This window comes from Ranitomeya imitator, chromosome 4 (genome assembly GCF_032444005.1).
Source record: "Ranitomeya imitator isolate aRanImi1 chromosome 4, aRanImi1.pri, whole genome shotgun sequence".
Classification (NCBI taxonomy): domain Eukaryota; kingdom Metazoa; phylum Chordata; class Amphibia; order Anura; family Dendrobatidae; genus Ranitomeya; species Ranitomeya imitator.
This window is the reverse complement of record NC_091285.1, coordinates 376956-400837: the sequence shown is the minus strand read 5'-3', so window position 1 is coordinate 400837 and position 23882 is coordinate 376956. Positions and strand designations below refer to the sequence as shown.

At 47.0% G+C, this 23882-nt stretch overlaps 1 protein-coding gene across 3 annotated transcripts in view; it reads right to left on the bottom strand.

Moving 5' to 3' along the window:
- PTPRO (protein tyrosine phosphatase receptor type O) overlaps positions 1-23882 on the bottom strand; it is a 484495-nt gene that overhangs the window by 387529 nt on the left and 73084 nt on the right. For all 3 annotated transcript variants that reach the window (XM_069762736.1, XM_069762737.1, XM_069762738.1), the window contains exon 2: positions 14833-15106. In XM_069762736.1, the coding sequence (XP_069618837.1) occupies positions 14833-15106 (274 nt within the window). The remainder of the gene's footprint in view (positions 1-14832; positions 15107-23882) is intronic.

The window sequence follows — 23882 nt, the reverse complement described above, 5'->3', positions numbered from 1 at the left end:
TGAAATTCTGTGTGAGGGAGGGGATCAAGGACGCCTCACTAGTGGCTTTAAGGATCTTAATATTTTCTATTATTATTATTATTATTATTATTATTATTATTATTATTTATTTATATAGCACCATTGATTCCATGGTGCTGTACATGAGAAGGGGTTACATACAAGTTACAAATATCACATACAGTAAACAAACTAACAATGACGGACTGATACAGAGGGGCGAGGACCCTGCCCTTGCGGGCTTACATTCTACAGGATTATGGGGAAGGAGACAGTAGGTTGAGGGTTGCAGGAGCTCCGGTGTTGGTGAGGCGGTAGCTCCGGTGTTGGTGAGGCGGTAGCTCCGGTGTTGGTGAGGCGGTAGCTCCGGTGTTGGTGAGGCGGCAGCTCTGGTGTTGGTGAGGCAGCAGCGGTGTCAGTGCAGGCTGTAGGCTTTCCTGAAGAGATGAGTTTTCAGGTTCCGTCTGAAGGATCCGACTGTGGTTGATAGTCGGACGTGTTGGGGCAGAGAGTTCCAGAGGATGGGGGATATTCGGGAGAAGTCTTGGAGGCGATTGGATGAGGAGCGAATAAGTGTGGAGGAGAGAAGGAGGTCTTGGGAGGACCGGAGATCACGTGAGGGAAGATATCGAGAGATTAGTTCAGAGATATATGGAGGAGACAGGTTGTGGATGGCTTTGTAGGTCAGTATTAGCAATTTGAACTGGATACGCTGAGGGAATGGGAGCCAGTGAAGAGATTTGCAGAGGGGGGAAGCGGAGGAGTAGCGAGGAGAGAGATGGATTAGTCGGGCAGCAGAGTTAAGGATGGACTGGAGAGGTGCAAGGGTGTTAGCAGGGAGGCCACAGAAAAGGATGTTGCAGTAGTCAAGGCGGGAAATGATGAGGGCGTGTACAAGCATTTTAGTAGATTGGGGGTTGAGGAAAGGACGGATCCTGGAGATATTTTTGAGCTGGAGGCGACAGGAGGTGGAAAGGGCTTGGATGTGTGGTTTGAAGGACAGGGCAGAGTCGAAGGTTACTCCGAGGCAGCGGACTTTGGGTACAGGGGAAAGCATGATGTCATTGACTGCGATAGATAGGTCAAGTAAGGAAGATTTGTGGGATGGAGGAAAGATGATGAGTTCAGATTTGTCCACATTGAGTTTGAGGAAGCGAGAGGAGAAGAAGGAGGATATGGCTGATAGGCACTCTGGGATTCTGGACAGCAGAGCGGTGACGTCTGGGCCAGAGAGGTAGATCTGAGTGTCGTCAGCATAGAGGTGGTACTGGAATCCATGGGACTTTATGAGTTGTCCCAAGCCAAGTGTATAGATTGAGAAGAGTAGGGGTCCTAGAACAGAGCCTTGGGGGACTCCAACAGAGAGAGGGTGGGATGAGGAGGTAGTATGGGAGTGGGAGACGCTGAATGTGCAGTTGGAAAGGTACGAGGCGATCCAGGATAGGGCGAGGTCTTTGATGCCAAAGGAGGAGAGCATCTGCAGTAGGAGGCAGTGGTCAACTGTGTCGAAAGCAGAGGACAGGTCTAGAAGGAGAAGTACAGAGTATTGTCCAGTAGCTTTGGCGGTAAGTAGGTCGTTAGTGATTTTGGTCAGGGCAGTCTCAGTTGAGTGATGGGGGCAGAATCCAGATTGTAGATTGTCGTACAACAAGTTAGATGAGAGGTGGGAGGAGAGTTTAGCATGGACGTGCTGCTCCAGGAGTTTGGAAGCAAATGGGAGCAGCGATATTGGGCGATAGCTGGACATAGCAGTTGGATCGAGGGTTGGCTTTTTAAGGATAGGCGTGATAGTGGCATGTTTGAACGCAGAGGGGAAGGTGCCAGAAGTTAGTGATAGGTTGAAGAGGTGGGTTAGGGATGGGATAAGTGTGGTGGTGAGGTTGGGGAGGAGGTGGGATGGGATGGGGTCGAGCGCACAGGTGGTGAGGTGGGATTTGGAGAGGAGACAATTAAGTCCCCCTTCAGTGATGATGGATAGGGAGGTTATGGGGTTTGGGCATTGGTCTGGTATACAAAGGGGTTGTGGTGGTTGAACAATAAAGTCTTGCCTTGTCTGGTCGATCTTATTTTTAAAGTGTGTGGCAAAGTCCTCAGCCGAGATGAGGGAGGTTGGAGGGGGCAGTGGGGGGCGGAGGAGGGAGTTAAATGTTTTGAATAACTGTTTGGGGTTGTGGGATAGGGAAGATACGAGGGTTGTGAAGTAGGCCTGTTTAGCAGAGGTGAGTGCAGATTTAAAAGTGAGTGTTGCTTGTTTGAATACAGTGAAGTCGTCTTGCGAGTGTGTTCTCTTCCAACGCCGCTCCGCAACCCTGGACACTTGCCTTAGCTTTTTGGTGGTGTTATTATGCCAAGGTTGTCTATTGATACGTCGTGCTCTGCCATGGACGAGAGGGGCAACCGTGTCAATAGCTGATGCGAGAGTGGCATTGTAGAAAGCAGCGGCACTGTCTGTGTCATGGAGTGAGGATATGGATGCCAGTGGTAGGATGGAGTCAGAGAGTGTGTGGGTGTCTAGGTGTGCAAGGTTTCTGCGTGGGTGAGCATGTTGCTGGATATGGATGATTGGTGAGGAGGACAGGGATGAGAAGGTGAGCAGATGGTGGTCGGATAGAGGGAGAGGGGAGGTGGTGAAGTTAGATAGAGAGCAGAGACGGGTGAATACCAGGTCTAGTGTATGCCCATCCGTGTGGGTGGCTGCGGAGGACCACTGAGTAAGTCCAAAGGATGAGGTAAGGGACAGAAGTTTGGAGGCTGTTGACTGAAGGGTATCAATGGGGATGTTGAAGTCACCCATGATGATGGTGGGAATGTCAGCAGAGAGAAAGTGAAGAAGCCAGGTGGAGAATTGGTCAATAAAGGCAGTGGCCGGGCCCGGAGGTCGGTATATGACGGCCACTTGGAGGTTGGAGGGAGAGTAGATGCGGACAGAATGGACTTCAAAAGAGGGGAGGATAAGGGAGGGAAGAGGTGGGATTGGGTTAAAGGTGCAGTTTGATGAAAGGAGAAGACCCACTCCTCCACCATGTTTGTTGCCGGGACGAGGGGTGTGGGTGAAGTGGAGGCCTCCGTAACACAGCGCAGCAGGGGAGGCGGTGTCGGAGGGTGTTAGCCATGTTTCTGTGAGGCCAAGGAAGGCAAGATTGCGGGAGAGAAAAAGGTCGTGAATCACATGAAGCTTATTGCAGATTGAGCGGGCATTCCAGAGTGCTCCAGAGAGAGGGAGCAGGGGGGTGGGCGTCAGGGGCACGGGTTTTATGTTGGAAAGATTGCGGAAGTTCATGTTGGATAGGGAGTGATAGGAGGGAGTAGTAATGGGAGGTATGAGATGTGGGGGTCTAGGGATGGGAGATATATCTCCAGCAGTGAGGAGAAGGAGAGAGAGAGAGCAGGTGGGAGAAAGAGAGTTGCCGACTTGTTTTATGTGTTTGTTGGACAGATTTGAGGTTGAGGAGCAGGTCAGCAGGGGAGGACAGGTGGGGAGGTAAGAGGGAAGAGGAGATGATTATTAGGTTAGGGAGTGCTGGGATTTGTGATAGCGAAGGAGGGAGAGGACTAGTGGAGCAAACACTGTAGGGGCATAGGTAAACATGACAAAGAAGTAAGATGGGTTATTAAAAAAGCTAGATCCAAGTAATAAGAAGTGTTTACTCGGAAGACACACCCAGAAGAAAGAGAACATAGAGTGGGGTCCTGACTCCTGCCGTGACTAACTGCCGTTGAAATAACTGCGGCGTCTGTATGCTTAGCTGCCGTGATGCTTTGCTGCAAGGGATGCGCGTGCCTGACCCCACACGCGTGCACCCCTTAAGATGCTACTAAATTTATAGGACTGACTAAAGGATCAGGTGAGAGGGATTGTGGGTCCTTATTTGGGATAAATTAGCAATTGGCCAACACCCCGGGGGAGGTTACAAGATCAAAGGCACTAGACCTGGCTGCAAACATATGCTCTAACACCTTGAACACAATAATGTCTCCTGTGACCCCAGCATGGATGGACAGCAGTAAGTAATACAATGCAACAAATGCATTTAGCATACAGTCAACAGGCACATTAAAGGGAAAGGTGCAGGATTAGGGGCGGCAGATAACAGCGAGTAGCAGAGATGTTCGTACCTGTATGAAGAGATGACAAAGCACTTTTTTTTCACCCGTTTCCCCTTTTACAGTGGCGGACATACTGTGGAGGAGAGCTATAAGATCAAATACTTAATTAACCTCAAGACATAAGAGGTTGAGAGAAGCGACCCATAATGTGTATTGTTTAACCTTACAAGCTTTCTTAGATTTAAAAGTGAGACCCTAAAGATGGCTGCCATTTCCTGTCTCAGCATACCATGCGGCTGCCTGGCTGGTATCCAAGATGACGCCCACCTTGATGACCTCATGGATCCACCCACAGTGACACCCACCTTGATGACCTCATGGACCAACCCACCCTGATGACCTCATGGATCCACCCATGGACTTGCTCATTGCCCAACCCACTAACCAATGGAATGCATCCGATCACTCCCATTCTAGAGCTAACCGAGCCCCCCTTACAGGGGGTATATAACCTTGTGATTTGCCTGAATAAAGCCCTTGGAGCTGAGCCATAGATTGATCAAGGAGAGTTTACATCTGACTGTGTGTGTCATTTGTTTATTTCTTTGGTGCACCTGATCAATATACATTAGGCCAGGAGTAGGCAACGAGTGAACATATATATATATATATATTGTTCAACCTAACAATTTGGCGCCCAACGTGGGGCCAGCAGAGGAAGAGCCCTGAACCCTGAGGACCGGCGACTGGAACGGCAGAACGCGCTGAATACCCCGAACGTGGAGACTGATCACCTCCTTATCAGAACACGGTAAGTCTGCTGATTTTTATAATCTGTAGTCTTTACCTTGTGTCCTTCGGGGTATCCTGTGCAGATTGCCTGACCGTGTCCGGTTTTCTTGGTATCTGTAAGACGGCAGAAGGGTCTCTCCGCTGCTGGTCATTTAATTGCAAGAACCGTCACATGTTTTAGTTGCCTACTGCCTGTTATGTGTTGTGAGGAGGGGAGATGACTGGTAGTTAAAACAGGAAAAGCAGGTTTTTAGAAAAGAAAAGAGAGAGGGAAAAAAAAAAAAAAATTATTTTTGTCTGTGGTACAGTAAGTACATGGTTGTCGCCTGTGATAAGATTTTCAGTTCTGTATAAGAGAGACTAGGACCTTGAGTGATTGACTCGGCCTAGGGGGGCCCGGTACAACTTGGAGTGAGATGACTCAGTTTCGGTGCCTAATAAATTGTGTAGCGGCTCATTACAACTTGGAGTGAGATGACTCAGTTCGAGCCAAATAAATAAATTTATAGTTTTTTTTGCCCCGTGGCATCGAGTGAGTTGACTCTGCACGGGGACTGGTAAGTTGGGGAGCAATTTGACTAAGTAGGGAATAATTGGTTTGTAAACTACGGAACACGGAAGTCAAACAGGGACCACGTGACAAGAGGGAGTAGGAACTGAGTACTGCAGACTCAGTTCCCGTTAGAATCTCAGGTTTGAGTCATCTCCCCCGTCTTATTGTTTGTTTGGTGTTTGTTATCTTGATAGAGATATAGATATCTATAGAAAGATGGAGAAATTAATGCAGTTCTGCCGTATTGGCACTAAGCCAAATTCAGATGGCAAGATAGACCCGTGTACATTAGTAGCGACTCGTGAAGGGAAGAGTCATGTTAAACAATGTAAAAAGCTTATGAAGTTGTGTGGAATGCCAGAAGGGGGGAGGTTACAGCCCCTGGAGTGGAAGATTATCTTGAAAGAAAGAAAAGGTATCCTAGAAGATAATGGATTGTTGTCTACTGCTAGGGCATGGGAGAGAGTCTCTGAAAGTCTGTATAGAGAAAATTGGGTAGAAGAGGAAAGGAATAAAAAGGGCAGAGTTTTGAGTTATGTGTATTATAAAAATATATCCTGTGAGGGGCCACCACCTTATAATGGTGGCCCAGAGCCATGTGCTAACCCTGACGGCGGCCATTTTGTGAATGGCAAATGTGTTAGTGCTGATGGCGGCCATTTTGTGAATGGCAAATTTGTTAGTGCTGGTGGCGGCCATTTTTTGGATGACAAAGATACTAGTTCTAGTAGCAGTCATTCTGTGGTTAGCAAAAGTGATGCTCCTGGTGGTGAACATCTTAGTCTAAGGCTACACACCACATCACCAAACCCTTGTTACCCAGTAATGACTACTAATGGCCAATACTATATTCCTTCGGGAAGTGAACAGGCTGTACCCATGTTTCCTGTCTCAGTGGTTTCCAATGGGGCACCGACCCTTTCCCCTATCTCTCCTGTCGTGAATCCAGTTATCCTCCCACCTGGATCGTCCCCGGCACCGACCCTTTCTACTGTCACTTCCACTACCAATTTAGCCGCACACCCACACGAGATGCTCCAAGCAACGGCCTCTCCTCCCAATGCTTCCACTACAACAGCACTCTCACGCAGTGTACCTAACCCTATACCCGGTACCTCACAGGCTCTCTCGCAGCCAAGCGTACACCTGTATGGGACGGTGGCAACTGTATCAAGGGGGGGCTCAATCTGGGAGGGGGGTACCAATAGCACAGGAAACACAAAGGGGAGGGAATGTTGGCAACCTGTTTTTGAAAAAGAACTTCCTGAGGGACCCTTGTTAGTGGTGGGAAAGGGTGACATAACAACAATGGAGACAGACGCTATTGTTAATGCTGCCAATTCTCGGTTAGAGCATAATGGAGGTGTAGCTAGAGCTATAGTGGAAGCAGGAGGGGCGACTATTCAAGCAGACAGCCAAATCATTGTTGAGTCACGTGGTCAGATAGCTGTTGGGGACATAGCGGTTACTAAAGCTGGCAATCTTCCGTGTAGAATGATCATACATGCTGTGACCCCTACTTTTGACCCTATTCATCCAGACGTTAGTGCTCAACAACTTCGTGCAACAATAACTCGCATTTTAGAGTATGCGAATATTAGTGAGCAAATTGAGACCTTGACAATCCCCGCCATTGGTGTTGGCATTTACGGTTTCCCTGTTCATGCATGTACAAGGGAAATTGTTGGAATTATAATAAACAAGTGTAGCCCCCCAAGCATTTGCTGTCTGTCTGAAATCAGGTTAATTAGTAATGAGGACAGGACTGTTAAAGCTTTTAAGACTGCCTGCATCACCTGGACCCCACACCATGATACTGGAGCTGCCCAAATAGAGCCCCTCATTCCAGGACTGTTACCTCCTCCTGCTCCTCATACTCAAGGGATTGCATCTGTACTCCCGGTGCCATCTCTACTCCCGCCTCAGGTGCCACCACCAACAGTGCCAATGCTCATGTCTGAGGAGCCCACCCTCTACGTCAAGTTTACCCCCCAGCAAGCTGCTACTCTGTTGAACCAACTTCCAGATCCAGAAAAACAGCCGATGCCTTTCTACAGAAGTATGCTTCAAATCCAAAGGAATTACTCAGCCACGTGGCAAGATCTCATTTCCCTGGCAAATCTTAAAGCGGGCGATGCATATTGGCCAGTTATGGAGATCGCGTTCAATGATGCCTCACTTGCCAGTGACACCACATGGGACTCTGGTATTTTGTTCTGCCAACAACTTAAGACATGGGCCTCAGATAAGTTGGCTGATCAGTCAACATCTTTCAAGGACATCACGCAGGAACCAGGGGAATCGGTGGAGAGATATCATGCTCGCTTAGCCCAAATGTTTAGTGACCTTGGCTTCAGTAACCAAGTAAAAGTTCAACGGACCCTGCTCGTCTCCTCTTTTGTTGAAGGCCTTCGGGAAGCTCTGAGGAAGCAATTTCAAGCAATCAGACCTGAATATGCTACATTGGATCCTAAGGATGTTTTAACAATAGCTAAGGGATTCGAAAAAACACTCCCTGAGAAATCGATAACCTCGAACAAAAAGACCCATATTCTATGGACTGATGTGCAATATCAAAACCAGAAACTTCAATCACCTCGTAGCAAAGATGTCTGCTTCAATTGTGGCAACCCAGGTCACCGAAAACGGGATTGTAGGGCCCCTTTTCCAAGACGCAGATACGGGAATCACAACGAGGATAATCGCAGATTCAACTATCCTCGTTACGATGACCAATACTACGAACGACCACTACAAGCTCGGATGCATCCAGATGTCAATCACACCGCAGCTCTGATGGATCTAAGTACCCGATAGGACAATGGCAAGCCCGTGTCCACTACTTTGGCTTCTATGTCTGGTCCTATAGCCAAAGTAACTATCAACGTTCAAGGCAAACCCTTACCGTTTCTTGTGGATACAGGTGCAGCCAGAAGTGTTATCAGATTACAGGACCTGCCTTTTCCCGATCTGATATCTTCTGAAGCCGTGACATGCGTGGGAGTGGATGGCAAGCCTACCTCTAACAAGCTCACCCGTAAGATACAGGTTGGACCATACGAAGATGTGTTTATGCGTCTAGTGGTGTCCCCCACTTGTCCTACCAACCTTCTGGGAGCAGACCTTCTCCAAAAGCTGAGAGCAACTATTGCCTATTCATCAGATGGTCTCACCATCACCCTCACTGACCCGCTCGATCCGAGCGAAGATTGTCAACTTCAAGCTGCACCTCTGCTTATGATGATGGATGAAGCTGCTAACACAGTCTCGAGTGTTCCGCCAGAAGTGATGTCACAAGTTCCATCTACTCTATGGTCTACTGGCCCTGAAGATATTGGACGTCTTGCTGTGCCCCCTGTACGGGTCATTCTTAAACCTGGAGCTCAGCTTCCTAGGGTGCCCCAATACCCACTCAAATCTGTCCAGGAAGAGTCTTTGGCCATTCAAATCAAGACTCTCTTGGAGAACGGAGCACTAGTCAAATGTAACTCTCCCTGTAACACACCTTTGTTTCCAGTAAAGAAGAGGACATTAAAAGGAGAAGCCCCAAAGTATCGTATGGTTCAAGATCTCCGGGCTGTTAACGCAGCAACTGTACTAGAAAGTCCCATTGTGCCCAATCCACATACATTGCTGTCGGAAATACCATCAGATGCAGAACGTTTCACTGTCATAGACCTGGCCAATGCTTTCTTCAGCATACCACTGCATCCAGAAGATTGGTACCTGTTTGCTTTCACTTACAGAGGATCACAATATACCTGGACGGTCTTACCACAAGGAGCACAGAACTCACCAAGTCATTTCTCTCAGGCCCTTGCCACTTGTCTACAGCCGTGGAGAGAAATTAACCATCAAGTTGTCCTACTTCAATATGTGGATGATCTCCTACTATGCTGTGCTAATCAGGCGATCGCTGAAGAGTCAAGTCTCAGTCTTCTTCTTCATCTTGCACAACAAAACTGTAAAGTGTCCCTCAATAAAGTCCAGTGGTGTCAGCCTAGAGTTGTGTTTTTAGGACACTGTCTCTCTCCAAAATTGAAACACCTAACGGATGAAAGGAAACTTGCTATTAAGAACGTTCCTCTACCAAAAGGACCTAAGCAGTTACAAGCTTTTTTAGGACTTATCACATATTGTCGCCAATGGATTCCGGATGCTTCCAAGCTGATGCAACCATTGTACAATGACCTTAAGACGTCAGCGTTTCCACTACGTCCCAAATCTGTGGAAGCCTTCTATGCTCTTAAACAGGCCATACAGTCTGCACCAGCTCTTGGAATCCCAAATTATCGACTACCTTTTTACCTGTTTGTCAGTGAAGTAGCAGGACATGCTTCCGGAGTCCTAGCACAAAAACATGGGGGAAGAACAAGACCAATCGGCTATTACTCTGCCCGCCTGGACTCGGTGTCTCAAGCTTCCCCGACTTGCCTCAGAGCCGTTCATGCTGCACATATGCTTCTGGACAAAACTTCTGATATCATCTTAGGACATCCGGTTCTCTTAATGGCTCCACACGACATAAAAGCTATTCTGGGCCAGACTCAACCTAAACACCTGTCGCTACAGCGTCATATGAGACTCCAATGTTCCCTCTTGATTCCGGATAATGTCACTCTTGTCCGCTGCACTATCCTCAACCCGTCCACGCTGCTTCCTCTTTCCAGGGGGGATGTGGATGATGATACTGATGCTCTCGAAGAAGATGTCTCTACACACTCAGAGGATCATGACTGTCTCGAACAAATGCAGGAAGAAGCAGCCTCCAAGAAAAACGTGTCTGAAGACCCACTCCCACAAGCTGACCTGACGTTCTTCACTGATGGTTCCAGATTTGCAGATGAAACGGGAAGGTTCCATACGGGATATGCAGTGGTTACACATGACCAGGTCATCTCAGCTGGATCACTACCACCGCACATGTCTGCACAAGAAGCGGAACTTAAAGCTTTGACATTGGCTTGTCAGGAAGCGACGGAGAAGGTGGTCAACATCTACACGGATTCAAGATACGCTTTCGGAGTGGCTCATGATTTCGGCAGTATCTGGGCAGCCCGAGGATACCTAACGTCCAGTGGAACTCCTGTAAAACATGCTGCTACCATACAAGAACTTGTGGCCGCTCTAGATCTACCTTTGGAGGTTGCAGTGATCAAGATCAAAGCTCACGGGAGATTGGATTCTCCAGAAGCAAGGGGGAACTTCTTTGCTGACAAAACAGCAAAAGCCTATGCTGCGGATCCATTTGGGAAAGAGAAAGCAGCGGTGTACGTGTCACAAAACACTGAAGAAGGGACTAAAGGCTCTCTTATGAGGATTATCCAACTACATCAAGACAAGACATCAGATGATGAAAAGAAGTCATGGCAAGAAGGAGGAGCTAAAAAGGATGAAGATGGAGTTTGGAGGATGAACAAAAAGGTCTGTCTACCCCGTAATCTGTACCCCTCAGTGACAGAATAGGCACACGGTATCACCCACAGAGGCAAGAATCAGATGAATGACCTGATTTGGAAGACTTATATGGCACCTGGAATCTCTACTGTCACCCAAAAATATTGCAAGTCCTGCCTTGTGTGTGCAACATGCAATCCAGCACCGGCCCAGAAAGTTACTCAGAAACATTTGGCTAAACCACTCTATCCCTTTCAGAGAATTCAGATCGATCACATTCAAATGCCAAAAGTAGGGAAGTACGAGTATGTACTGGTAGTGACTGACATGTTCTCAGGATGGCCCGAAGCCTATCCAGTAACAAACATGACTGCCAGAGTGACTGTTAAGAGACTGATGACTGAAGTAGTATGCAGATATGGGGTCCCAGAGGTAATTGAGAGTGACCAAGGACCTGCATTCACTGCAGCACTGACTAAGGAACTATGGACATTGGTGGGAGCGGATTTGGGTTTACATACTCCATATCACCCACAGAGCAGTGGGAAAGTAGAAAGATTGAACGGCACCTTGAAAAATAAAATACTGAAAGCTAGTCAGGAGTTCAGACTTCCTTGGACAGACATTTTGCCCATTGCCTTATACTCAGTCAGAAACACTCCAAGGGGTCCCACTAAACTTACACCATACGAGATTCTTTTTGGGGGGCCTCCAAGGTTGGGGCAATATTTTCCACAACAGCTAGCCTTAGGAAGTGATACTCTAGTAAAATATGTCATTGCCCTTACTAAAGAACTGTCAGTAACACATGCACGAGTTTTATCATCCATTCCAGATCCAGATTCCAGTGAAGGTACCCATACTTTCCAACCCGGTGACTACGTGCTGGTAAAGAAGTTCATCAGAAAGACATCCCTGGAGTTGAGATTTGAGGGTCCCTACCAAGTGCTTCTGACAACTCCTACTTCGGTCAAACTTGAAGGAAGACCGACGTGGATACACGCCTCTCACTGCAAGAAGTTTGTGCCTTCATCAGAACCTTCTGCATAATGTTGCATATCCTTTACTTTGTGGGTTGTGCCATTCTATACTCCTTTGTAGGAGCACAACAGGTCGCAATCACCCAAACTGGGGGGGTGATCACATTCTGGTATAACACTACTGCACACGTTGCTTCTTTTAAATTTGATTATTGTGATGTAGTACAGTGTGACACTAAGTGGGCTTCCTCACCTTCCACAATGAGTCAATCGGCACAGCTGAGATCAGGACAGCAATATATATGTGTTACGGGTGATGGATGGGGACAAACTTGTAGTTCATGGAGGGCAGTCGGGTGGAACACTGGTGAAGATTGGGGGTATAGACCAAGCACAGCCTTAAGAAAACAGGACTCACAGGGTAAATCCCTACTCACTAGGATGACCCTCTCCCGTAGAAAAGTCCTCAAGCCCTGTGATACCATTGGCCAATGCAACCCTTTAGTCCTCAACCTGGAGAACCCTCAACCTGGCGATAGTGGCACCTATCTGCTGGGTACATATGTAAATGGTGTGTGTGCCAGTTGTGCCCATCTAGGTCAATTCATATTAGCAGATATAAAAGAAATGTCGCCAAAAGATAAAAATAAGCTTTCAAACCCTCTAATGTCCGGTATCCAAAAACTTAACAAAATGACAGCCATTGCAAACCCCACATTTGAAGATATTCTTGCCATTGAAACAGGATACACTGAGACCAACTTATGGTTGAAGTGGATGAAATATACAGCCAATCAATATAATAAATCCAATTGCTTTGTCTGTGCAGGAGCGAGACCCCACTTAGGATCGGTCCCTTTAGACTTACCCCCAGATGTGGAAAAATGTTTTCTGAGTCTGTTTACTAACAAATCCCTTGATGAAACAAATTGCGAAAACTGGAAAAAGAAGTACCCCATAGTCACAAAAACACCTAATCCAGGTCAAGGCATTACCATATACCCAGGAAAATACACCTGTTACACTAATACTGAAGGGAGCATATTTTTGGGTAATTTCACAAAGGGATATTGCAGCAGATATAGTAATGCAACCAGAGGAGACCTGATCAACCAAACCCAGTCTATTTCTGATATTTTCTGGATATGTGGAGACATGAAGATCAGAACTCATTTAGAAGGAGAGTGGTTAGGAGAATGTACACTAGCCAAAGCCATAATGCCCTTCTACATAGCAACAGAAGGTGAGGAAGCCCTAACTTCAGAAAATCTCCACAGAACAAAACGGGAAACAAATGTGGAACCAAAAGGCAGTTTTGACCCTCACATTTATATCGATGCTATAGGAGTCCCAAGGGGGGTACCAGATGAATTTAAAGCCAGGGATCAAGTCAAAGCAGGTTTTGAATCATTTATCTTACCCTTAGTGACTATAAATAAAAATGTAGACTGGATCAATTACATCTATTATAATCAACAGAGATTTGTCAATTACACTAGAGAAGCTCTTCAAGGTTTGGCAGACCAACTAGGCCCTACATCAATAATGGCATTTCAAAACAGAATGGCCCTTGACATGATATTGGCAGAAAAGGGAGGTGTTTGCAAAATGGTGAAATCTGCATGCTGTACCTATATTCCAGATAATACAGGTCCCACAGGAAAGGTTACAGTAGCCATAAAAAAGCTGAATTCCCTACAGAAGGAATTTAAAAAAAATTCAGGTGTAGAAGATCCCTGGGACCAGTACTTTTCATGGATGAAGGGATGGCAGAGGTGGCTAGCTCAGATAGGCATAGTTATCCTTGTCGTCCTAATCATTGCAGCTATTATTGTTTGTTGTGTTCTTCCCTGTGTAAGGAAGATGATCGAGAAAGGAGTAAAAACATCAGTGCCCATTTTCCTAGCTCAAGAGGTGAGTTATTCTGCACACATAGAACAGCTAGGCCCTCTTCAGTCTTTTCTAGTCCACAACTAGGCAGTCAGAGCAGCTGTATGCAAGTTTGTGCCTACTTCAGTCAGGATTGCTGAGCGTCTTCTGGATCCATCACACACATTGTAAACTTGTTAGACAGGTAGGGACAGAGTAGGATCTGACCTGCTTGTCAAAGTCCAGCTACAAAGGGAGGTTTTCCACAAGGGAAAACTTGTCTCAAACTGGTGAAAACTCCAATTCCCACCTCCCAGGCAAGACGGTCAGATCTAGGATGTGTACATCAGGGTGAGTGACATGTGTATTTTATGTAACCATGGTGATGGGAGATTGGAGAGTAATAAAGCCAGTAGGTAGGAAAGTCCCGAGGACACAGGTAGCGCGCTCTGATATACCTCCTGATATATCCATAATTGGTCACACATTCTCTGGTGTCTATAGCACCCATATTGTCATGATTCAAGCCTCTCATGTCATAGTGACACTTAATACTGGTGGGTTGGGGAACCACGGTGGGATCAAGATAAAAAAAAAAAAAAAAAAAGGTTAATAAAGTATTTAGGGGGGACTGTGGAGGAGAGCTATAAGATCAAATACTTAATTAACCTCAAGACATAAGAGGTTGAGAGAAGCGACCCATAATGTGTATTGTTTAACCTTACAAGCTTTCTTAGATTTAAAAGTGAGACCCTAAAGATGGCTGCCATTTCCTGTCTCAGCATACCATGCGGCTGCCTGGCTGGTATCCAAGATGACGCCCACCTTGATGACCTCATGGATCCACCCACAGTGACACCCACCTTGATGACCTCATGGACCAACCCACCCTGATGACCTCATGGATCCACCCATGGACTTGCTCATTGCCCAACCCACTAACCAATGGAATGCATCCGATCACTCCCATTCTAGAGCTAACCGAGCCCCCCTTACAGGGGGTATATAACCTTGTGATTTGCCTGAATAAAGCCCTTGGAGCTGAGCCATAGATTGATCAAGGAGAGTTTACATCTGACTGTGTGTGTCATTTGTTTATTTCTTTGGTGCACCTGATCAATATACATTAGGCCAGGAGTAGGCAACGAGTGAACATATATATATATATATATTGTTCAACCTAACAATACTTACTGGTCAGAACTGTCACAGATCTTGCTGGTCTTGATGCCAGGTTGGCATTTATTACCATTAATGTGATGATGTAATAAAGTCCATGGTAACTGGCATTAAACTTCACAGGATCCGGTAACGAGCTGTTAAACTCCTCAAACTGGAAGAAGTAATTCTTAGATTCTCCTGTGATCTTCACTACATACGCCGACGACGAAGACTTTACATCAGAATCCTCCAGTGAGATCACAATCAGGTTCTCATCCGTCACCTTCACATCAAACATGGCCGATTCCTAGAAGAAGTATCAGATATAAAACAGTTGTAACCATGAAAAATGGAGGAAAAGGCATATCTACCAGCTGTACCCCTGATATATAGGAGAAGGCATATATACCAACTGTACCCCTAATATATAGGAGGAGAAGGATCAGGTATCAGCTGTACCCCTGATATATAGGAGGAGAAGGATCGGATATCAGCTGTACCCCTAATATATAGGAGGAGAAGGATCAGGTATCAGCTGTACCCCTGATATATAGGAGGAGAAGGATCGGATACCAGCTGTACCCCTGATATATAGGAGGAGAAGGTCCGGAAACCAGCTGTACCCCTGATATATAGGAGGAGAAGGATCGGATACCAACTGTACCCCTAATATATAGGAGAAGAAGGATCGGATATCAGCTGTACCCCTGATATATAGGAGGAGAAGGATCGGATATCAGCTGTACCCCTGATATATAGGAGGAGAAGGATCGGATACCAGCTGTACCCCTGATATATAGGAGGAGAAGGTCCGGAAACCAGCTGTACCCCTGATATATAGGAGGAGAAGGATCGGATATCAGCTGTACCCCTGATATATAGGAGGAGAAGGATCGGATACCAGCTGTACCCCTGATATATAGGGGGAGTAGGTCCGGAAACCAGCTGTACCCCTGATATATAGGAGGAGAAGGTCCGGATACCAACTGTACCCCTAATATATAGGAGGAGAAGGATCGGATATCAGCTGTACCCCTGATATATAGGAGGAGAAGGATCGGATACCAGCTGTACCCCTGATATATAGGAGGAGAAGGTCCGGAAACCAGCTGTACCCCTGATATATCAGAGAAGAAGGCCAGATACCAACTATACATTAATATAAGCGATGAGAAGGCCTAGATACCAGCTGTACCCCTAATACATGATGGACCCAGGATGGAGAACATATACAGCATACTGAGATAAGTGGAACAGGCTGCCACGAGAGGTGGTGAGTTCTCCTTCAATGGAAGTCTTCACACAGAGGCTGGACAGACATCTGTCGGAGATGGTTTAGTGAATCCTGCATTGAGCAGGGGGTTGGACACGAGGACCACGGAGGTCCCTTCCAACTCCAACATTCTAGGATGGGAGACATACAGTATATACCACGACTGGGGACATATGTATAAGGATGGGCAACATTAGTACAGGATGTGGGACATTACTGCTCAAAGCAGATGGGGTGGGTGGCAAAATGTAAGTCCTGTATGGATACACGCTTTCAGGTAGGCATTATGTAGCGTTCACACAGGCAATGCAGTTTTATTGGTTTAAAAAAACTCCAAGGAATGCAAAACAGCCTATTTTGTTCACAAAGGTAAGAAAGCAAATAATTAGTTCATTCAGCAGACACACATATGTGAGTGCGGCTCACCCCAACAGATTCCAGTCCTTTGTCCCGGATCAAACTTTAAAAATAGAAGAAGCATGATCCTACCAGTCTCGATATCACCTTCAGCCTGAGCTAATGCAGCTTGCAGCACCAAACAGAAATGTTAAATTCCATGCACAGTTCACACTCAACAGACTTCAGCTTCCACACGGTTCTCTGCAGCTCCAACACACAGACTACTCAGCTTTACTAGCTGATCCATGTGAAACCCTGGCTTGTCTCTCTCCCATCTACAGCTCACATTTTGGCTGATCACTCACCAACTTCAACACTCTCCACTCTGCTCAACCCCCAGCAGACTGACACAAGGTGAACCCATTTACCGGACCTTAGTCAAAGCTAGCCAGGTGCATCTAAGACCTGCAGTGCTAGAATTTAATCCAGTCCTACCTGGCTTCTGTACAGTTATTATAGGATTTAGAATGCTACAAGAGTCCATATATCTGAACAACATACAGCATTGGGGGCCCCCAAGTCAAAATTTTGCACAGGGGTCGATCAGACTTTAGTTACTCTACTGTGTCCAATGTGCCATCAGTGAGCTGTAGATCAGATAAAATATCTGCATGGCAGAGTTTGCTCTGATATTTGGATCGCACCAGTCCATGGAAATCAACAAGTGCGTGGAAACCATCACACTGCATTCAGATGATATATATTAAGAGCCATGTGTCTGATCCAGACGTAGTCTGCTCCACGCATCTTTCAAATTCCATCTTTCAAATTACAGATTTCTAATTACACTACTTTGAATTAGACTAGAATTGGACTGGAATTGACTGTAAGGTAAAAGAATCAAAAACCACTACAATGTAACGGTTTCTTTTCACTTTCACCCCCTACTACTCTATTTTTTCCCATCTCCTGTAATCCTCCCACCTTGTAAGGAAGTAGTCAGTTCTCCCTCCATCCTCCCCAGCCATCTCACCTCCTTCTCACAACTGTTCCTCTGCATACAATCCTTTTTCTCCAGACTCACATGGCCGCATCATGTCCTCTCCTGCTCCCACCTTCTAACGCTCTGTCTGCCGTTCCTCATTGCTGGCGAGGTATCCCCAAATCCTGGCCCTCCTCAACACATGCCCACACTCATTCCTAACGCCCTGCCATTATCCTCTACAAGCCTCATACCCATTCATCCAGCCCCCACTTCCCGGTCCTCCTACCTAGAGAACCATGGAACAAACGCTCTGTCTGTAATAAACTGTCATTTATCCATGACCTCTTTGTCACCAACAAACTCCTTCCTTGGCATCACTGAAACCTGGGTCACCCTCTCTGACTCAGCCTCTCCAGCTGCACTTTCTTTTGGCAAATTCATTCTCTCTCACAACCCTTGCCCCAACAACAAACGTGGTGGAGGAGTTGGCTTAATCCTGTCTGATACCTGCTCCTTTACCCCAATTCTGCTACCACTCTCCACTACTCTTCCCTCATATGAGGTTAACTCCATTCGCATCTAATCCCTCTCCAACCTCCAGCTAGCTGTCTTCTCCCACCCCCCAGAACTAGCCATGTCCACCTTTATTGACCACTTCACCACCTGGCAACTTCATTTCCTCTGCTGACATACTCACTATCATCATGGGTGACGTCAACATCCCCATTGACACTTCCCCCCAAGCTACCTCTAAACTTTTATAGCTTACTGCCTCCTTTGGCCCCACTCAATGGTCCACCGTGGCCACTCACAAAGATGGTCACACACTGGACCTTATCTTCACCCGCCTCTGTTCCCTTACTAATCTCACTAACTCATCCCTCCACCTGTCTGACCACAACTTACTGACATTCTCTTCCCTCTCCCCTCCTGGTGCACAACCCCCACTCCACAAACTCACTCACCCTCGCAGAAATCTCAAACACATCTGTCATGAACAAGAGGTGTTTGGTTGCCCCAGTTCTTTCTTCATTGATTTATTTATATCCCACTTCTCAGTTCCAGTTTGGAATTTGCAGCTCTCTGGGGCCCCCCTTACCCTCAGGTTAGTCAGGGAACTGCACCTAGGATAAATAGTCACCAGAAAGGCTGCCTTGCTATGTACTGACTATTGGGCACACTGCAGTGAGGGCGATATAACTACTGGTCAATGTTATACCCTGTGCTTCATGACCTCACTGAGTGGGCAGAACTATGACATGCACTCCCTTCTGGAAGTTATGAAAAATGTTACATCGGCCACAACTCGGGGTGGGAACCTCGTAGAAGGATGCCAAAACAATCATTCTCCCGAGCATGAGATTGCCATTCATTTAAGTCCAAAAATGACTTGGCTATGTGACCTGGGTAAGCAGTAATACATTTCTCAGGTTTTGCTAGGCGCTGAACTTCGAAAATGCATGGGAGGGTAGCTCTACCGATGCAGGTGCAAAAAATGAAAATTTCACACCTATATCAATAATCCGTACCATTATATGTAAGTTTGCAAGAACAATGAAAACGTGCTTTTATGGAACTACCTTTTACCAGTTTTCTCAAGCTGCTCTGTGGCACACTAGGGTCTCAGGTTACACAGCTGTATAGCATGGGACAAAGAGAAGCGGACTCTCACACACATTCTTGAGGGAGGGGGGATGAGTGGTTTAGAATTACACAGACAGACTGAGGGGGCCACAAAGCTGTGTGTTTAGACCAGCAAACCTAATGGGGGGGGGTGGAAAGTGTGTGTTCTGAGCTGGCATGTCATTTACAAAACCACGGAGATGTAGCAGAGCTGTGTATATTCATGCCAACCTCAATTCACAATCACTCTCTTGAGTCCTTTCTCCCTCTTACAGACATAGCTTCCCTTCATGACACAGATGCTGCCGCTACTTCCTATAGCAACACAATAACAGCAACACTTGATTCGGCCACTCCCCTCACGCATAGAAAAACTCGTACAATCGACAGGCAGCCCTGGCTGACCAGCCTGACCAAAGAACTGAGATGGGCTCCCAGGGTTGCTGAGCGGAGATGGAAGAGATCCTGTTCTGCCGAGCACTTCATCGCATACAAGCAGTCCCTTGCCAGCTTCAAGTCCACGCTCACTGCCGCAAAGCAAACTTACTTCTCATCTCTCATATCCTCCCTGTCTCACAACCCTAAACATCTTTTCAACACTTTCAATTCTCTATTCCGTCCCCAAGCACCTCCCCATCTCCTCTCATTTCTGCTGAAGACTTTGCTTCTTTCTTTATGCAGAAGATCAATAACATCAGAGAAAGCTTTGGCCCGTGGCCCCCAATGCCCCTTTCAGCTGCTCAGTCCTGTTCCTCCAAAACCTGCTTCTCCACCATGACAGAAGATCAGCTTTCCACCTTCCTGTCAAGATCACATTTCACCAATTGCTCGCTTGACCTGCTCCCATCCAATCTCATCCCTAACCTCGCCACAGTCTTCATCCCAATCCAAACACACCTCTTCAACCTCTCACTTACAAGTGGTGTCTTCCCCTCATCTTCACATATGCCTCAATCACACCCATTCTCAAAAATCCCTCCCTCGACCCATCATCTGTGTCTAGCTATCGCCCGATATCTCTTCTCCCTTATGCCTCAAAACTACAGGAACAGTATGTCCATCTTGAACTGTACTCCCACCTCTCCTCCTGCCCCCTCTTTGCAGGTTACAATATGGCTTCTGACCACACCACTCAACTGAAACTGCTCTAACTAAAGTCACCAACGACCTACTAACCACCAAGAGCAAGCGACACTGCTCTAGCCTCCTTTCTCCTGGACCTGTCTTCTGCCTTCGACACTGTGGACCATTCCCTCCTGCTACAGATTCTTTCATGTCTTGGCATCACACACTTGGCCCTATCCTGGATCTCGTCATATCTAACAGATTGAACATTCAGTGTCTCCTTCTCCCACACCACCTCCTCACCTCGCCCCTTGTCTGTCGGTGTTCCCCAAGGCTCAGTCCTAGGGCCCCTGCTCTTCACCATCTACACCTTCGGCCTGGGACAGCTCATAGAATCCCACGGTCTGCAGTATCATCTCTACGCTGATGACACAAAGATCTACCGTACTTTTCTGTACCAGATATCACCTCCCTACTAACCAGAATCCCACAATGTCTGTTAGATATTTCTGCTTTCTTTTCTGCTCACTTTCTAAAACTGAACATGGACAAAACAGAATTCATCATCTTTCCCCCATCTCACTCTACCATTCCACAAGACCTATTCATCAATGTCAATGGCTGCTCACTTTCCCCAGTCCCACATGCTCAGTGCCTCTGGGTGATCCTCGACTCTGCCCTCTCTTTCAAGCCACATATCCAAGCCTTTGCCTCCTCCTGCCAACTCCAACTCAAAAACATTTCCAGGACCCGTGCATTCCTTGACCATGAAACCACAAAAACACTAGCTCACGCCATTATCATCTCCCGCCTCGACTACTGCAACCTCCTACTCTCTGGCTTCCCCTCTAGCACTCTGGCACTCTCCAGCCTCTCCTCTATGCCAAGCCCTTCACTGGCTTCCTATTGTCCAGAGGCTCCAGTTCAAAACCCTAGCTATGATATACAAAGCCATCCACAACCTGTCTCCTCCATACATCTGTTACATGGTCTCCCGGTACTTACCTACATGCAACCTTCGTTCCTCTCAAGATCTCCTTTTCTACTCCCCTCTTATCTCTTTTTCCCACATCCGCATACAAGACTTCTCCCGTGCTTCCCCCATACTCTGGAACTCTCTATCCCAACACATCCGACACTCGCCTACCACAGAAACCTTCAAAAGGAACCTGAAGACCCACCTCTTCCGACAAGCCTACAACCTGCAGTGATCCTCAATTTACTGAACCACCACATGACCAGCTCTACTCTCTCCTAGTGTATCCTCACCCATCCCCTGTAGACTGTGAGCCCTCGCGGGCAGGATCCTCTCTCACCTTCTCTACTTGTATGTGCCTTGTTTTCCTCATGTTTATTGTTCTTGTCTATATTTGCCCCTTTCACATGTAAAGCGCGATGGGATAAAAGGCGCTATAAAAATGTATTATAATAATAATCTCAGCACAGTCCAACTACAGCGCTGGCGTCCTGGGTGCAAATCTCACCAAGGACAACATCTTGCTGATAATGTCTGCAAAGTGCTGTGGAATTAATAGCGCTATATAAGTGAGTATTGTGACCCCCGATGGGGACAGTGGTGATAATGTCTGTAAAGTGCTGCAGAATTAATAGCGCTATATAAGTGAGTAAAATAGATAAATTATTTTCCTGACAGAATGGAGAAGCTTCTCCTAATCTAAGAGAAGTGGATCACAGACTGTGGAGACCTGGGTGTCGTAACCAGTGCCTTCCCCCGTCCCATCACTCCCGTAATGAAACACACACAGTCCTAGGTGGGTTGAACAGGTCGGTCACAGTTTATTAATTAAATAAGCAGAGAAAGGCAATTACATATCGTAACGAGCGGCTCGCGCCGAGCTCCTGTCCGTGATCGACAGGGGAATTGGCCCAACGAGCGGTTACGACCTTTGCCCTCCTCCGCTTCTTCCGCTGTGACTTAATAAAGGCTACCAGGGTTAGTTATATCAACATACGTATGTAAATACATTTTTTTTTTTTTTTTATAAATATTACAACATAATTCACACATTTAATTACACATTTACATTATCCTGCGGGTTAGTTTCATCATTAGCCTTTAAAAGGGAGGGTGGGTGGGACAAAAGCTTCCAGGTGTCCGCCGAGAGTGAAAGAGAAAGTTCCCGGCTGGACACCAGGATTTAACCTCTGTAGGAGTGGCCGTAGGACCCCTCCCCTCTAGTGACCACTGGCCGGCTGGGGGTCTTCTAATTAGTGCATCACTAAGGGGGAGTGATGCTAGGGGGGAACTGGCACAGACCACCTTTACGTGCAGCTCTCTCTGTGTGCTCCCCAGTCAGAGACGCGCACCTTATTCAGTACCGCGTCTGCCAGACTGTGGAGACCTGGGTGTCGTAACCAGTGCCTTCCCCCGTCCCATCACTCCCGTAATGAAACACACACAGTCCTAGGTGGGTTGAACAGGTCGGTCACAGTTTATTAATTAAATAAGCAGAGAAAGGCAATTACATATCGTAACGAGCGGCTCGCGCCGAGCTCCTGTCCGTGATCGACAGGGGAATTGGCCCAACGAGCGGTTACGACCTTTGCCCTCCTCCGCTTCTTCCGCCACGGAGGATCCCGTGTATTACCTACGCGGGACTCCGACCCCACCCATCAATGTTAGGGCCTGTTCAACCCCATCCTGTAAACCCAACAAAAAAATATTGAGGCCAATGTCCGTTAGGTGAACTCCGTCCGGTCTTAATTGTGGCGTGTTATCCCCTTGTAGCGGGCGGTGAAGGATCACGATACCGCCTCTTCCTCTCACATATTTTCCCATCCGAGCATTGAATTTGCTCCTTGTCCGCTCTATGGCTTTTTTATCTCTTGCTCCTCACCAAACGGCCCGTGGTGTTATATCCGACCACACCAGTATTATGTTCCTGAATAGACAGCTGAACCTTTCCATATCCGTTGTCACCCATTTGTACAATTCGGCCAACTTTTGTTTGCCAAGGTCATTGCCACCCGCGTGTACCACCATTATCACCGGGTGTTCCGCCATCCTTGCTATGCCAACCATCTCCTTGAACACCTGTTTCCACTGGAGGCCTCTGACACCCCTCCAGTTAACTTTTATGCCCGGGAGGTAAAGATTTGTTCCTCCTGGCCGCAGTTTGGCCCTCTTTTCGGCCCAGTAAACGTAGGAATCTCCTACAACCCAAACTTCAACCCCTGTAAGAGACAACACATGTTAATTAAGCAAGTCAGGTCTTATGTATCTGGCGAAGCATGCGGACTTCCGACAACCCATTCTCTGCACTTCGTCCTCTGACACACCTGCCCTAGCTTTTAGGGGGCCGCCCCCTATCCGGAACGAATGTGTCCCATACTCTTTTGGATTTGTGCCAGTTTTTTCCAAGCATAGCTTGAACATCGCCTGGAATTGGTACTTGGTCAGAGGGGACCCGTCTGTATGAGTGAAGAAAAATCTACCAGCGTGTCTTATCATGGCGTATATTCTAACCATTTTTAGCGGACAAGCTGGGCCATCTGTGGAGTTAACCATTACCCATATGCCCCTACCGGTGGGATCGCATTTGGATTTTCTAACCCTGATGCGCAGGGCGTCGCTGCATATAACTATGTCCTCATTAATTAGGCCTCCTTCCGACGCGTTTTTTGACCACGGTAGCAATTCGCTGATACGCAGTGCTCTGAAAAAGACGGTCGCAAAAGCTGCTGATATGAGGGCCGCCTCATATTGTGATGAGCAGACTGACGGGGATATCGCAATCCGGTCCTGCAATAGTCTCAGTGAAATGGGGCGGCGACATT